Source organism: Morchella sextelata, assembly GCF_020137385.1.
Source record: "Morchella sextelata strain SCLS chromosome Unknown scls_11, whole genome shotgun sequence".
In the NCBI taxonomy this organism is placed as follows: domain Eukaryota; kingdom Fungi; phylum Ascomycota; class Pezizomycetes; order Pezizales; family Morchellaceae; genus Morchella; species Morchella sextelata.
Genome location: NW_025408626.1, coordinates 825,734 through 842,916, shown reverse-complemented (window position 1 = coordinate 842,916; position 17,183 = coordinate 825,734). Strand labels below are relative to the sequence as shown.

Genomic DNA, 17,183 nt, shown 5'->3' with positions numbered 1-17,183 from the left:
TTTGTTGTATTGTGAAATTGAAATTCAGTGGAAGAAGAAATAGCAATTATAAGTAGATGTGAGTGCGTAGGTCTTTAATTCGTTCTGAAGGGGATTTTAGATCTGGTTCGGGTGTGGTGGGGTAGAGTGAATGGGTGAGTGGTTGGTAGAGAGTTGTGGTTGGTTGTTGCTGGGGTAAGAAATTTAATTTTTTTTCCTTCCCAAATCCTCCTTGACTATTTCGAGGCCAAGCGCAAAAATGATGGCACCTTTGGTCGTATGTTCGCTGTCCCGAATGCAACAGAATAATGGCTTTTGAGAGAAGCCGGTTTCGATATTCTGGGCAAGCTCTCGTCCGTTAAGGTGAAAATGCAAGAGCTTTCAGGATTATCTTCGTTTCTTGTCGTTTGTTAATGTCAATCACTGGAGTTGTCGGGCTGGAGATGCTGTGCAACACCTCCAGAGGAATTTACAACTCAACGGCGATGTTCGAAGCTTGTGACATTTTTTCTTGGTGACGATGATAATTCTGGTTATACGGGTTCTGTGGATATGGTTCTGTTTGGTTGGGATCTGGGATTTGCCTTGGTGAGGTTGAGGTGGAAAGAAAAGAGAAGAGAAAACGACAAGAGCGGGGGGTAGGAAGCGTAAGTAGTGCGGTCGTTGGGCGGTTTCAAGATTTTGTCATGTGTAGTCAGTCGTACACAACGACGACGTTACTACGTTAACAAAAAGAAAAAAATGATATTTTACATCAGATCAATTCGATTTACCTATTCGATAAAATACACTAGGCTTCTTTACGCGACATATCTCAGAGATATCGCACCTATCCAAATACCTCTTTCTTTTTGTAGTGCTTGAGAGGTGTGCAACAGCCGCGATGAACAAACAGAAACCTCCTCCCCTCACAGCGATTTATTTTAGGTCTCTGCTCACCTTCAATTCGCTCAATTCTTGATCTGGCTCGGATATAATCTACTTAATCCATCTCCTAAACGCAAGATTCTGCGCGGGTGGGTGCATTGCCTGCAGCTCCTGGCCCTTCTGTCAAATCACATAAAAGCTGGATACTTTGTGAAGTGAGGGGCAAGCAACGGAGCCGTTAGAAGATACCGCTGCTAGCGATATCCTCTAATCAGACTCTCGAGCGTACCAGCAAGAATCATATCGAATGTACTCGGAGGGTAGTTGCAGAAGCCATGGCGCAATGGCCCTTGCGCTGACAGCATCAACTTTAGTCCTCGGAGGTCCTCGACGTCAGGACGAATGTATGGCGTTTTGATACCTACTCCGATTACACGAGGGGATTTGAGGTCGCCTAACCTGTTTCTGGATTGCAATGGGTCGTTCGAGAGAAGAGGACCATGGTTTCTAGCATCAAGATATCGAGCCCGTATGGGTGCGTGCAAGGCAATTTTTTTTTATTTTTTTTAGCTGCATCCTCGTCCGACGTCCTTTCCATTTTTCGTCTAATACAGTACAAGACCCTGGCCCATGCAGAACAAAAAAGTAAAATACAAAATACTCGAAAGACGATCACTTCACTCCAGCCACGTCGTTGAAATTCTCAAAAATTTATTCTATTTTGTGTGCGTGTGTGGGTTTCAACGTGACGTCTTTCCTGGCTTGTTCTAGTGCAACAGCCGCATCTCATTCTGATCTGCATACCATCACTACATGCAAAGTATTGATAAAGTCAACTGGAAACTCAACGAGCTTTCTATAAAAATTCACGAAGATATCTGTAACTACATTTCTACAGAGAAAAGAAATATCTCGCTAAAATTCGGGTAAGATCCGTATTTGTCTGCATTGGTACTGGCGCACCGGATTCACAGGGAAGAAAATGAGGCTCTGCCGGTCTGGTTGTTTAAGCTATGTAGGTATGTTACATGTGACGACCAAATACCACCAGACCCGACCACTTAAAAACGCCAGGAAGAGCGTAATACAAGACTCAAAATTAGGCAGAAACAAGTTGAGCTAAGCTTTGAACTCGGAAACGAAACGAAACAATTGGGATATCTACATAACCAACGGTGGTCGTGGAACTCAACACGCGATAAAAAAAATTAAACCCCTGGATCCAGCGATTGAGGCATCACGATTGGCTGCAACCCCCGGATTTTGTGACGAGTAGATTTTACTTTTTCCAGTCTCGAGTACGATCGGATATCTGCCGCCCACTTTACAATCAATCCCGGTTCGTTTGGAGATATCTTTTTTTGTGGCCTGGCTGATCTTTCTATCACGTTTATGCGGGGAAATGTGTACTTTGTGGTACGTACGACGCAAACCTCGGCTTGTCCCTATTTTCCGCTACAAGGTGCTGTTTTCTACTGCCCTGCATGTTATGAACACCTCCTACCCGTAGACATATGTCAACGTAGGTCTCACTTTCACGATTCTAAACTTCGATATTTGTTCTAGATCGTCAACTTCTGATTGCATCCTCATGGCCTATTGACCCGGCAACATAAACATATACTCGCTATCATCCATAAGAACCTGAAAATGCAAGTGACATTTACAAGGATTATTTGTATGTAGTGGCGCCGTTCTCCCCTAGAAATCATCCCTGTCTTATTCACCTGCATTTTCAGGTTCTTATGGATGATAGCGAGTATATCAAGAACATCGTGCATGGGAATCGCCTTTCCTCGCTCTAGTTCTATGTGTTTATCATTTGATGACCTCGACGTCAACGTAAAGTTGAATCGTACGTGCCTCTCCACTGATCTTGTCGCAATCCCGCTTACATGGGGTTACAACCTCCGACTCGACCTGACGTGCATATGCAGCTTAAGAAGAATCTCCAAACCTCAAAGCTCCTCACATAAAAACAAGACTAACGCACGGCGTGCTTTTGGGCGGTAACTGTATTTCTAAGTGAAAAAGGAAAGAAAAAAATTCAGGGTCCTTTGCTCTCAACGTGTCGTCTGTTCGTTTGCAGGGGCAAGTCGACATGGAACGCAAAGACTGTCCCGTTGTAGGGAAGAGGGGCAATACAAATTATACAATCTAACTATACTGGATCTAGAAAGAGGGGCAAAAAAAAACCATACCTAAAATCCAAGCGAAGGTGGAGCGGCTACGGATCTATGATATTTTGGGTACCATGAGCGCAAATAGAAAGGTTTCTATTCGGTCTTACCCCGCCGCCGCCGCACGCCGCCGCGCACCGAGGCTGTAGGCTCACTCGGCGGGTATCGTAAGAAATCTAACATCGACGCTATTCGAGAATAGTCCGAATTGGTACTTTCTCTGATAGTAGCGCTGGACCAAATTCTATCTCTCTTCATCTACAACAACAGATATGAGCACTATTGGCACGAGTAGATATGTTTATTAATGCGGGAAAGATGTGACTTTGATAATAATCAAGTCTCAGCCTCCCTCCCCCCTTTCCCCGCTTTCCAGTGAAGCACTTTCCTTATTCCTTCCATCCCAAGCGTTAATCTAACAAGGTTTCCTAGGCTGAATTAATATTTCACAAGAAATAAACAGGATATTAGATGATTTCTCAATCCGTTCGTGAGAACTGCAGCTCTCGTGGGATAACTCTAATAACGTTAATTGACCTGTCCCTTTGCACTTCGCATACCGAAATGGGTATATAGAGTGCTATAAGATGGATCCGCACGTGCGCAGAATTTGACAATTGCTCAATGCTCATGCCATTACGTATTTGAACATACATACATAATCCGGGGCATCATCGCACGGGCATGGGATCAATCCCTATTCACGGACGGGCATCGTATTCTGCTACGCTTCTTTCGCTCAGCATCGCATATTGAAGCTGAACTCATTGCTCTCTCTGCGATGACGTCTGATGAGACGAAGCTCTCCGTTAATTGAACTTCAGCCAGACAGGGGTGATTGAAATTCCGAAACTAAATGTTTTTAGGTCGAGACTTGAAACCGATTCGACAAAAAAACTCCCGTGCCGTCCGAATTTTATTCTCAGCCACCTAACAGCGGCCCGGGGCAAGCATTAATGTCCTTATCGGTTAGAACTTAGCAAAGAGCAGTAGGTATTTATGTTTTCTTCGTAAAATGGGTGGCGGCGGCAAGAAGTCCTTGTTTGTCAAGAAAGTCACCTTTGTTTCCATTCCCAATAATCTATCAGTTATTAACTTCTTACTACTCAAACAGGTTTTAGAGCATGCCAGTAAACAACTAGGAATCAATATGGGGCTTTTTTTTTCCCTTCCCTGCATGAAAAACTTTTCTTGACAACGACACGGGGGCCTCAATTTTTTCTTGCTGAATATCAAAGACCAAGGGGTGTGTTATCATTCCCGATTATCTCCGAATAGCCGCGTAAGTACCTGCTCTCGATGTCCCTTTTGGCCATTCGTAGTACTCTGCTTTAGGCCGATATTCCTTCACCAGACATCACTCATACCAATGACACGGTGCTCTACTAGGTAGATAGCCTTGTGCCTCTCCACTTTCCACTTGTCAAAAAACATTGGTTCTAATCCGATAGAGAAGAGTACCGAACTGCTCAGAGTTGGTCAGGAGGCCAATTCTAGCGTCGTTCTAAGAACTATGTACCATACCTATATACCCAGCCTTATCAATATTAGCCCCCGCTTTCTAGTCACCGTCACGCAAGTGTCCACTCAGGCTCCACTGGACTCATCCCCGGTTACGAGGACGAGCTTGAGTAGCAAAGCTCTCTACAGTCGTCCGCCGATATAACGAACGTGCATATTCCAAAGTTCTCCGTTCGATACAGTAGATTATTCGGTATAGCAGGCAAGTTTCTATGTGAAATTTAGATTCGGATCACCGAAACCCGTTCGTTATAGCAAATTTGTGGCTTTTTTGGCATTCGTTATATCGGCGAACGACTGTAGTCGCAAATCTTAGTTTCCTGGGAGAATTTTTCACAAAACGTGTCCTTTCGTGATACCCTCTACCTTGAGTCACTTCGGTGAGATGGACACACTAACGTCGGAGCTTTTTTATCTCTCCTGAAATACTCACCGACTAATTCAAGAGTTTCGATTGATAAATCTATGTACAAGCGAGGAAGAAACACATGCACTGTTCGGATATATTTAGAAACTACTCGACAGCTGTTAGCATATTTCGGTCCAATTGGATATCGGTATCGATTCGGAATATTTCGAGAATAATCGAATCGCCTACTAGAGCCGTGGCATCTCGTTAGGTGATACTGTAGCGCTAACAGACCTAGGCCATCGAAAGATATTATCAAATTCGGTCGTTTCGCTGCTACAAATTGACGCCAAGACCTTGGTCATGCAATATCACTCTACATCTACTCATGGTGGTGTGTATATATATATATATATTTGTTTAGTAACATTGCTTCTTAATAAATTATTCATTGCTAGGGAGCTACCATACCACTTGATATACGTTTTGAATTCGGGGGTTTGGAGATGCTCATTAATCTATGAGCTAGTATATCGATAGAAAGTTCGAGAGTGCGTTGCCGGAGCTAATTCAGTGTGGGAACCTAGGAGTCATTTTGTGCTTTGCTCACTCCGATCGCAGGAATGCTCAAGCCAAGGCAGTCATGTAACCCAGAGTTGATCCTGCGGCCTTGTAAATTCCAGCCTTGTTTGGTGTCGACATGAACGTTCAGCCTTTTCTTGCCCCAAAGCAATCTTCGCCTTGTTTCAAAGCGCCAAGTTCATAGAATTCCCGATCGCGAAACGGGCTGCACCGGAATTAATGTTCTACAAAGTGCAGTGCAAAATAAGGATAGACTATTGGTACACTAGTTCAATTCAAAATACATTTGCACGTGCTAAGTACTCCCGTTCAGACTACTTGTGACCCAGGTGCGCGCATAATATAGTATACCTTGTACCAGGTCTTACCAACGTCCTCATAAAGAATCATAAGATTCACACGAAGCATTGTAAATATCTCCAAATGTGTGTAGTTACCACGAGACAAGATTTACATACCACATTTCTCTTTTTGCCTTCGACGCATGTTTGTGCTTATCAGTCGGGAATGCATAACACTTTATTTTTCTACTCCATCAATCCTACAATTTCCCCCTCCGATACCAGACAGGCCCCGCTTAGCAGGAATCCTTTCTTCCAATCGCTTAGTTATCTAGTCTGGGGTTCAAATATATAGAGCCATAAGGAGTTAGGAAGAAATTCAATCGTTGATATATATCACCGATGATACCACCAAACTATATATCGTAAACTTCGGCTTATTTAGACAGAAGAACTGGAAAAGATAATCCTTAAAATTTATCATTAGACCATGCGTAAAGCATGCGAAATCGAGTCTTTCACGACATGCGTACAGAATATACAGGTTAGATTCATCATAGCTTGAGTTGGACCGAAGAATGGTCCATGAGGCCGAAGTGTCCAGGGTATGTCAACAACCGTGATCAGTGATCACTCAACCAAGAAACCAATTAGCAAGCGAGTTAAAACGCTGGCTAATTAAGATAAGACTATTCAACACATACAACGTCAATGTACGTACGGAAATACGATGCACGCATAATATAATCAACTCTTGAAGTATTACGATTCGATGACTATCGGCAAGTACGTGACTAAGTCAGTCGAGTGATAGCTTGTGAAGAAGAATGCAAAGCAACTCCCTCTTTTCGACGAGTCACAGAGGTAGAGGGGCATGAATGATACCAATAAGAATAGAAAGCTAAATGTAGCTTGATACCTGTAGATACGTAAATAAAAAGCGTCAGTTATCGTTAACACAATAGTGTAATCGTGCAGATAGATATCCTCGCCTCACCATAATTCAGATCCATTAATTACTGTCTATATATTATGCTGTTAAAAGGTTTCTCTTAATTGAAGAATGCTTCAGACCGGGAAATCCTCTTATAATAATGGTATAATCGGCCAAATGTTTACCAACAGTAACGTGACGCGATATATATATCCCAGATTCGATAAAAGAATACGCGTTGAAATTGATTTTATGCCGGTTTGAATATTCTAAGCGTCTATAGAGCCTCTTTCGGCACGAAATGCCTTTTTCAGTTCCGTTAATACCACCCGATCTTGGTAGCTCACATCCTATCAAGATACCTCCTATCAATTCAGTAAGCCCTGAGAGGATCAATCAATTCACTTTACTGGATTTTTTTTTAATTAACTGTTGTATTTCAGATAGGCGTGAAGGAGACAAGAAAACACCTATCCGCAAGTGCTCGAGCGCGAGCTGTTGTGCCTGGCGGCGCCGGAAGTGTACATGTATCTGTAAAAACTGTTTGCAACACCGGAGCAGCAGCCACCCCGTAAAGTACATGTAGTACCGCAAGGATGTTGAAAGGCTAATCATTGAACATGGCATACCGAAGCGATCAGTCCTCAAAATAACCAATACCCAACTAGGAGGTGTAAGGTGATTGTGATCCAACGGGCCACAAGTACGTCCATATACACGCCCCGGTATGTATAGTACACGTGTGGTGATAATACATCTATCTTCAAAATTCAGAATGGGGTAAAAGAGTTGTTAGAAGCAGCCTGCACACGTTTGAACCTAATCGGAACACCTTTCTTTATTTCTAAACAGCTGCATATACTATTGAGGACTAGGAATCAGAGTGCCATACATGTAGCTACATATATGGGCTTTCCTTTTGGGATTTCCTATTCTGGGTACCAGTAGTAATTTGAGCGTCACAGAGTCTCTGATGCGGATACTAGACTGAACAATCGAATTCTTAGCCTTCGTTTTGTCGAATAATTTTGGTATTTGGCTCTTCGAAGCATCTTGAACGTTTCCTTTGACCAAATCTCCAGGCTGAAAGGTTAGGCTGTATTTAATCTGGTATCAATTTGTGCCATATTCACCATCATACTACATGTAGTTGCTTACTAGCCCCTCTCCCTCTATCAGCACATATAAGTTCGAGAGGATATATTCGGCCCCCTATTCGCTGAGCGCCGTACGGGGAGATAAGTAATATGGGCTAGTAGAGTGCAACCATTAATATCTCTATCCAGTTAAGTGAGGTCATCCTAATATTTAGATTCTTACTTCTTGGTGTCAATCCTCCCTTGGCACATGTATTCGTTGCATCCATCAGGTTTGCCGTATTACTCGGAGTATCAACTCCAGTCTCAATTGATACTTGGTTAAACATAAGCAAACTCTCGGGTTCGGTGTAAATTATGATGCATCTAGCGTGGGACTACATGTACATGTACATGTATGTAGCTATGGTCTCAGTTTGATGCCATTCCTCATGATCATTCAAACTAACAATTGATTGTGATACAAGAAGACGGCCCGATAGGACACGTGTGGTATTGGCCCAATTTACTAGCCAAAACTATAATCATATTGATTCTTCTTGGCATTCATTGGAAGAAGAGATTTATTCGTCTCTCTCTCACACACACATGTACATTATTTCCTGTTCATCGGTTAGCCTACTAATTCGTATACTGGTATGCTTCAACTAGAACTAATGCCAAGTAAACAAATTAACTCCCTGAGCTCTGAAAAGACATTATTTTAATCATAAATATGAATCCTCTACTCAGGAATTGAATGGCTATTCGCTCATATGGTTATGATATGGTTATGACTGGACCGTGGATGGCCTACGCTGCTTTACTTTAATCAACAGCCTGGAAATCTATACTTGCAGCTAGATCGGCCCGGGCTTCATATCCTCCGACATAGCACATCAGGTTTATGGTCATCATGATGCACGCTCCCGAGCACTGGAAGTCTCTTGGGATATTTCAATTGGTGCCAACGTTCGCCCGGTGATCATACAGCTTATTCCGGCGTTACAGAATAATAGAGGCTGCAGCTAGCTATTTAAGCTTATATGGCGAAACATTTAAGAGGTAGGAGCTTGAAAGAAATTCGGTGCTAGTTTCTCATGGTCTAAAGTGGAATGATGTCTGAGGAACGAAACGACGATAGTGATCTTCACAAGACCTTGAGTGATACAACCTATGATAGCACGAAGACATTCTATCAATCAGGATTTTGACAAAAGAAACAGGAAAATCAATAGACAAAGATAGCATAATCTTGATATAGTAGTAAGACACACCTCTCCCAAAGAATACCAGTCTCATGAGTACCTATATATTCTAACTGAATACCAAACAATACACGTATAAGGTTTCCGCAGCAGTTGCACACCTTAAGGCCACAATTTGCTATTTTGAAGGAACATAGGTATACATTCTATATCCCATTCATCCAAGCACAACTCCTATTTCACAACAAAGCTAGGATGAGATCTAGATCTTGACTGACGACTTTGTTGGTCTAAGCGTGAATTGAAACTTCCTGTGGGGCGTGTGTATACGGTAGATGAGGAACCTGTACTCTTTACTCTAAATGGCTATAAGCCTTGCTGTCTCTCCTATCTCTAGGTACTCAGTGAAAGAATTGGGCATGCGGCCTCCCGGCCTCTAAACCAATAATACATTTAGCAACACTGGCTCTGCACTATTCGTTTTACTTTAGAGAGATAGAATCTGTCAAAGAAGATACCGGCATAGACTTAGAACACGGTATATAACGACTCGGAGAGTTAAGGCTACGTGTATACGTATTTTGGTTGCTGATAATAAGGCCAACCCCTATTCTGGCCCATATTGGTGCCTTAAGCTTTTGTATTTTACAAAGTGGCTGCATCAAAGCTCCTAAAGTTCGCCGGCACCTCAATGTTTACAAATTCCCGAGCGTGATGGTTTGTCGGGAATGCTACTTCCGGTACGTACAATGCATCCAGTAATAATGGCTATCGAAGTTGATTAACCAATGAGCTTTCTCAGATTATTATGCAGGTAACGTGTTTATAGATCATGACCACCACAATACAGCCAAGCTCGGGTGGTGCTGTCGCGGGAGAATGGGCTGCCCGTGTACAAAACAGGTCTTGGAAGTGGGGGGAATTAAGGTACGATTTCGACACCATAAGCACTACCTGCTTAATGTCATTGATCGTATCTATTCACCCTTTTTATACTATCACAAACTACGTCTCCAATTTCACACCCACCCATGGCCAGTGAATGTAGTTGGCAATCAAATGAGCATATGTTTATCGTGTCTAAAGAGTTATATTGGCATCTTCCAACAATAAAAATCCCTCTACAATACTGAGTGGGGGGCTTTTCTGTGAAATAATGAAAACTAGATATTCAAAGGTCGTAGTGCCCATATCCTACTCAATATATTTACCATTATATATAAGTAAACCAAGCGTTTACAGTCGCACATCTAGGGCGGCCATGTATACACACGCATGCACACAATAAACCTGGAACTGGGTGTAGTAGCGCTCCTAGCTAGCTATAGGGACCGAGAAAAAAACTCAAAGAAATTCACACCAACAATAGCAGGTGGTGTAACTGCCTGGTTTATGTATATGTATGTATGATACAAGGTTTGGTTTGAAAACGGAAATATAAATACAGGCCCTTGTTCTACGTGTACAAGCCCGTTCTATTTTCCTACTTTTGTATCTCAGGGCAAAGAAAAAAGAGGGAGAAAAAAAGAAGCTAGTACTTGGAGAGCCCCGTCCGATCGTCTACGCCAGAGTGGGGAAGTCACAAATAATGACAATCGCTGGCAACCCAGATCAAGACTCCACCATCAACAGACCGAATCCCACAAAACACCAAACAAAATATCAGATATGTGTTTTGTCATAATAAACCGTTGGCGATCATGCCAGCACGATGAACGCACAAAGACTGTTATCGCTTTCTGCACCAACGCCAAAGCCAATGCCCAAGCTGAAGCTTCGTTGGCCGGTCCGAGATACTGCGGTCGCGGGATGTGCTCACCTCAATTCATCAACGAATACGACTCCGACGACCCCAGCGGTGGTGTCTGTCCTGGCTGCACCGCCGAAATGGAGGAAGCTGAAAGACGCAAGCACCAGGAGCAGCCTCCAGGAGATGGCAGCGATGCTTCTTCAACGACAAGTCAACGAAGCGGGCCCGAAATCTTTCAGGCCTACCAGAACTATCGGACCGACAATCCAGTGCCCAATGTCACATTGCCTCTCCCTCCCCGTCAGGCATTCCCCCCCTGGAGGGAGCCTCTCTCTCGTCCCGCACCAAAAGGCCAGAACATCCCCGTCGTGATGCCTCAGCAGTACCTCCAGCCGTACCTCCAGTCGCAACTCCACCCAGCTTCAAGGCTTCATTTTTCACGTGGGCCACCAACTCCTTGTCCTCGTCCAAATTGGTCGTTCGTCTACGACCTCAACGCTACTGGCCGGGAGAACTCTGCAACGAGTTCGGGTTCGTGGTCCTCGAATATTGTGCACCGTGTGTTTTCTAACTATCCGCAGAGTACGAGAGTAGCGATTGAGCAGGCTGTGGCTAATCAGACGCCGGAGAAGCGGGCCGAGCTTCTGAGAGGATATGCAAATATAGTCTCGATGTCGTTCGAATAGTTTAGTAGGTTTGGGGGGGGGGGGGGGGGGAATATAAGGTGGGGAAGGTATTTCTGGATGACTGGGTTGGCTTCATGATCAATATAGTAGCTGTTCATGTGTCTATCTGGGTTCGTGGTTTGAGACGAGGGCTCAGGAGGAGAGGGGGATGGGAGTTGTAAGAGGGTCCTCCTATTCTTTTACTTTTACGTTCTTTCCCCATTCTCTAGTCTTCTCTTTTTGTTGTTCTTTTTTCTCCCGTCGTCTCACAATATAATTTGTAACCTTTAATCGAAACCACAGCTTCTTATTGATAACCAACAAAAAAAAAAAAATGCCAAACACAAGTGCAACAAACAAAAATGCCTTTTAGCCCGCGGGCATGTGTGTGTTGCGTGCCCCTTCCTTTTCTTTTTTTTTCTTTTTGCTCCCGCCAGCCAGCCAGTTGTTCGCATCATTTCGTGTAGAGGTTCGTCTAACCACTATATACATTAATCTAATTCACAGAAAATCCATGGAGAAGTGCATGTGTTTGACTATGCGCTATGTCCATGTACTTTTTGTGCAACGCCAAGTGTTGGTGGGGTGCACGAGCTGGCGAGTGAGAACCTGTGATGCCAATACTTGGTGGGCACAGCTACCACCAAAAGTTTTTCGAATTTAAATAAGAGAGTAAATGACTGTATGCAGTACAGGTATTTTAAAACTGTGACAGCAGAGAGCTGCTACATAAGTACGTCTTTGGCCTCCGGTGCTTGGATGGGTTCTCCTCTTATCTTTCCCATGCCAGTACCTGCGAACCTAGACTGGTCTTACAGCTTCATGAAAACCTATATACATATAGCTATTGGTTCCAGATAAAAATATATAACTAGAGATTGTAATTAGTCTCGCGTCCATACCTACGAGTAGCAAGAACCCAACTCAACTAGAGCTCACTCTAGGGCGAACTTGCCCACCACCATATTCCGCCCCATCTATGTTACCAGAACCACGAATGCCCCACCAACCGCATCGTGGGATCCTGGAAAACCCCCCCCTCCTTCGATGTGCCACTAGTGCCATGCTCGACCGCCGCCAGTGCCACCCCCCTGCATTCTACTGCGGGGCGGGTAGATGGCATCCGCCTCTCAGCTCCGGGGGCGGTTCCTCCCCTCCAGATTTGGCACTCATCGTCCATCCGTTCGCCAACACCACTACCGAGTGACGTGGAACCAGTGCGGAATATACCTACTGGTAAACTCGGATTGGATTGCGGTGGGCGACAGCTTTCCGGGCGTACGGAGCCAGTGCACAGACACTGGGGTGGTGGGTGTGTGGCGGTTGTGTAAATTATCGCAGAGCATGTGGGGGCCGCGGTGGCGATTTGGAGTGGGGGTTTTTTTTTGTGGCGTGGGCGGAGGTGGAGGTGGCGGCGGAGGTGGTGGGGGGAGGCGGTGGAGGTGGAGGTGGAGGTGGCGGCGGAGGTGGTGGAGGGGTGGTGGGGTAGTATATCGTGAATGTACCCATGGCCAGGGTGTTGGAAAGTGATACACATTTTGGCCTGGCAACGCCCAATTACCCCAAATACCTACATGTATATTTTGGCACAAAGCAACACGCTCCCTAAATCCAAACTCCGAGTGTACTAGGACATCTCTGCAATGCCTAAGAATGCACCCAGCGCCACCCGAATATGAAACAACCATTAAGAAGTCACTATTAGATATATAGCAAAAACCAGCGCTAGCAGTAATTAAAAAGCCGCAAAAAGGTATCGATGACAGACCCCGTTTTTTATTTATGGAAGGAATCCGCGCACTTAAATTGACCTCGGGATAGACTTTTGTGGGGGATTAATTCTCTCATGGTTGAGCTATATCAACAGATGTGCATCGTTTTTCCGACACCCTGGGTACATATTACAGAGATCTCGATCGAGGGCTCAGCCCATGCACCAGAAACCCCCCCCCGCCCCAAACCCCCTAGCCGGACACGCAGGCGCAGGAACATGCCCATAGCCATCTAATATATCTCTCCGGCCCGGCCCAGATATCCCAAAAGTCCGGAAAGGACGTCACATATTGCCATAACTGTAAGGTTGCATACAATTAATAAATTAAAAAAAAAAAAAAAAAAAAAAAAAAAAAAAAAAAAAAAAGAAGGAAGTCACATTAGTGGCGTGATTGCGAGTGATGGGCTATGACTGCACTGACGGGGGGGGGGAAGGTATGCTTCGGATACATATACTAGCCTGCCGCGCCTGCAAAAGATCATACACAGAACATACCCTATAGCTAGCTACACGTACTTGTAGCTACTTACATGTAGTTACAGCGCCCCACACCCGCAAACAGATCCCAGCGGGCTAGCTAACCGGTGTCCATTAACCTACATCCCTCCATAGCAGGCAAGCTAGCTAGCTAGCTAGTCATTGCAGCGGTATGGACGTTGATCTCGTGTTACTAGTATCTACATGTAGCTTCTTACCCAGCCAAGTTATGGACCCGCATTAGGATCATGGCGCATCACTCGTTTGTGCTGTGTTTGGTCACCAGATATCACTCACCCCACTGAGAGCGGGTTGTGTGCTGGCGGGATCAATGTTTCTCTATCCATCCCACCTAATTAAATGGTGAGTAGATAACTAGTTACCTGCTCAATCGCTCAGAAGCATCCAGTGCCAGATCTCATTACCTAACTACCGGCCAACCAAACGAGGAATTAACAAATTACCACTTCACTTGACCCTAGCTCGATCAATTAACCCCCCGATCACCCCTCCGGGGCCCCATAACCTACAACTACAACTACAACTACAACTCCAAAGCTGCACACCAATTTTCCGGTCCCTCAAAGTCCATCCGAATATAAAGACGATAAAAATAAAAAAATAGTATGTAAAGGGGTGGGGGGGTATCAGGGAAGATGTGTATGGGGAGTGATTATAGTCCCCGCGTGAACAAAAATCAGTAGAAGAAGGAAGAGGCAGAAGAAGAAGGGGGAATTTTTTACTCCTTAAACCTCGATCCCCCGACGACGGCGCCGCCCATGTGCCGTTTTGCGTCGACGATTAGATACCTTCCCACCACCACCACACATTAGCACCGTCCGCCCCACTCAACACTCCCGGTAAACAGAAAAAAAAGGGGGGGGGGAGGTTCAAAAACTCACTTATACCACCACACAGCCGGCATCACCGTCGCCGCATGCCACAAGCTATGCGCATCTATACACCCCCACAGCGGCGGAAAGTCCAGCAGCTCCAGACTCATCGCCATGACCAGCCACGTGACAATCAGCCCGGGCCCCGCGGCCCACAGGCTCTTCTTCTGGCTAAAGTTCTTTATCGAGAAGTACGTCCACAGGCCGTTCTGGAGGATGCCGACGACCACGTTGGCCGCCATGTTGTAGCCGTAGTCCCACTTGATGAAGGAGAGGTAGTAGACGTGCGCGGCGTACGCCGCGATGCACGCGCACGTCCAGATGCGCAGCAGCCGGCGGTGGTGCGGCTTGTAGAGGCGAAAGACGCGCACGGGGGCGAGGTAGAGGCCGTAGAGCACGCTGGCGCCGGCGGCGAAGTAGTCCATGCGCTCCGTGAAGACAAAGTCGCGCATGTGGAAGACGGCGCTCCAGAACCAGGTGACGATGCCGAAGAGGCCGAAGAGGCGGTAGTAGGGCACGAGCGGGTAGTTTCGGGGGAGCTCGCGGCGGATGGTCTGCTGGCCGCGGTAGTGGGCGTAGCCGTTGAGGATGCTGAAGAGCACCGAGAAGGGCTCCTGGATGCCGAGGAGGCGCACGAACGGCCATTTGCCGTGGAACTGCTCGATGGACTGGCCGGCGGCGTAGCGCGAGGTTGTCACGGCGTGCTGGCAGGTGTAGTCGCATTCGGAGGGGCAGGACCAGAGGAGGAGGCGGAGGTGCAGGGGGATGGGCGCGGGGGGGTCGGAGAGGCAGTGGGTGGCGTGGCATTTCTGCGGGGGGAGGTTAGTGAGGGCAATTGAGAGCCCGGGGAGGGGGGGGCGAATACCTTTACGCAGTCCTTAAACTCGGGGAGGCGGTCGCCGCGCGAGGCGTTGACGGGCCCGAGGAGAAGCGCCAGCGACACAAGCGCCACAGAGGCCAAATACGCCGCCCGGGAGAAGAGCCGCATGGTTGTACGAGATGGTCGTCAGGACAGACACAACGGGGAAGTGTGCGGATTGCGCGATTGTGTGAAGGGGGCGGGAGAGCGGGAGAGCGGGAGAGCGGGCGGGATGGAGCGAGCGAGGGAGCGAGGGAGCGAGGGAAGGGAGGCAAGCGAGAAACCGGAGGCGGAGGCGCGCGCGCTCGCGGGAGTGATGACAAGTTGACAACTGATCGCTGGCTGGCTGGCTGGCTGGAGGCTGGCTGGCAAGGGATGGAAATAGCTGCTGAGTGAGTGACTATTGCTGAATGGCTGGCCGGTCTCCTATTCGGGGTCAGAGGCACATGGACAGGAGGGAATGGTCATAGGTACAGGCACAGGCACAGGCAGGCAGGTGCAAGTAGGTGGGTACTCGTAGGAAAGTAGCAGGGCAGAGGAAGGGTCGAAAGCAGTTGGACTCGAGATGTCTTTCTTTCTTTCTTTCTTTCCCTGGACTGATCGATTGCTTGTTCCTTCCCTTGTTGTTGAGTCGAGAGCGTTGAGCTGTCCACCTGGCTACTTGCATGGCGAGTATTATACAGCATCTATCTATATAATATCTACACAGATATACACGTCTAGTCTAGAACATCCGGAATTAACATGCTCTATAGCGCGATGCCTGGCCGAGTGCTGTATTTACCCTTACCCCCTCCTCACTCATATCCTCGAGCCCTCACACGATGGACAGACACTCCCTCATCCCTCATCCCTCATCGAGTGACTCTCCCATCTCCATGCGCCCAATTAAAAGCACCATATCTGAAAAGGCCCGTTATGTATCATAGTAGTCATTATATAAACCCATATCCATATCCATACCGCGCCTGTGTAACATCACACACAGCCAAAACTATGACCACCACAAGCAAGCACCACCACACCTAACCCTGGCACACACGCACACCCCCGGTCTTACTCTATTTCGTTCTCCCCACTCGCCCGGCACCTCCGGAAAAAATATAGCGTAGCGTGGCACTGCATGACATGCCTTCCGGAAATACTTGGTGAGTGGAGAGTGCCGAGGAGGCCGGGGAGGGGCGTGTACATGCTGTGTTGGGAGAGTGGGAGGTTTGGAGCTGGATGGATGGATGGGGCTGGAGGTGGTGGTGGTGGTGGTGGTGGTGGTGTAGGTGTAGGTGAGATGGGAGAGGGGAGTAGCGAGATGGATGGGAGGATCAGGCAGAGGAGGTGGAGAGTATGGCATAGAAGATCTAGAGTACCGGCGTGTAGGTAGTACCTCCTCCGCAAGTGACAGTGACGAACCTCTGCATCGATCTCAGTCCCAGAGTGGGTACAGTACTACCTACGTACCCAGCACCTTAATTGCGAGCTGGGGTCTTGATCGTTTAATTCCCGGGGACAGGGGAAACATTATTACCCAGTCGCTGATAGATAAAAACCAAACAACTGAAAACAAAAACATTTAATTGTTTCGTTCGTTTAAAAGTGCACTTTTTGATTGCCATCCATCATCGTCATATAGCGCCTCGGCCCCTCCCTCTACACCACTCACTGATCACTCCCCTCTATCAAACAACAGCAACATACCCAGGGCAACCCCAGCCTGCCAGTGAGTTTAATTGTTGTCACATGTTCGGCCCGCGTACCTATCGTGGCGGATGGCGAATGACTACCTGCTTCTGC

General features: G+C 46.6%; 3 protein-coding genes across 3 annotated transcripts; 1 reads left to right on the top strand and 2 right to left on the bottom strand.

Annotated features, from left to right (window-relative positions):
* Positions 1 to 7,330: 7,330 nt before the first annotated feature.
* H6S33_001645 (uncharacterized protein) lies at positions 7,331 to 8,119 on the bottom strand (the record flags this gene model as incomplete). Its single annotated transcript, XM_044832995.1, has 5 exons — positions 7,331 to 7,357; positions 7,636 to 7,789; positions 7,852 to 7,865; positions 7,926 to 7,945; positions 8,014 to 8,119. 5 exons carry the CDS (start codon positions 8,117 to 8,119, stop codon positions 7,331 to 7,333), a joined length of 321 nt encoding a protein of 106 aa, XP_044693706.1.
* Positions 8,120 to 10,645: 2,526 nt separating this feature from the next.
* H6S33_001644 (uncharacterized protein) lies at positions 10,646 to 11,413 on the top strand (the record flags this gene model as incomplete). The annotated part of the gene is made up of 3 exons (XM_044832994.1): positions 10,646 to 11,258; positions 11,309 to 11,317; positions 11,394 to 11,413. 3 exons carry the CDS (start codon positions 10,646 to 10,648, stop codon positions 11,411 to 11,413), a joined length of 642 nt encoding a protein of 213 aa, XP_044693705.1.
* A 3,128-nt stretch (positions 11,414 to 14,541) lies between these two features.
* Positions 14,542 to 15,524, bottom strand: H6S33_001643 (uncharacterized protein; the record flags this gene model as incomplete). Its single annotated transcript, XM_044832993.1, has 2 exons — positions 14,542 to 15,345; positions 15,402 to 15,524. 2 exons carry the CDS (start codon positions 15,522 to 15,524, stop codon positions 14,542 to 14,544), a joined length of 927 nt encoding a protein of 308 aa, XP_044693704.1.
* Positions 15,525 to 17,183: the final 1,659 nt, after the last annotated feature.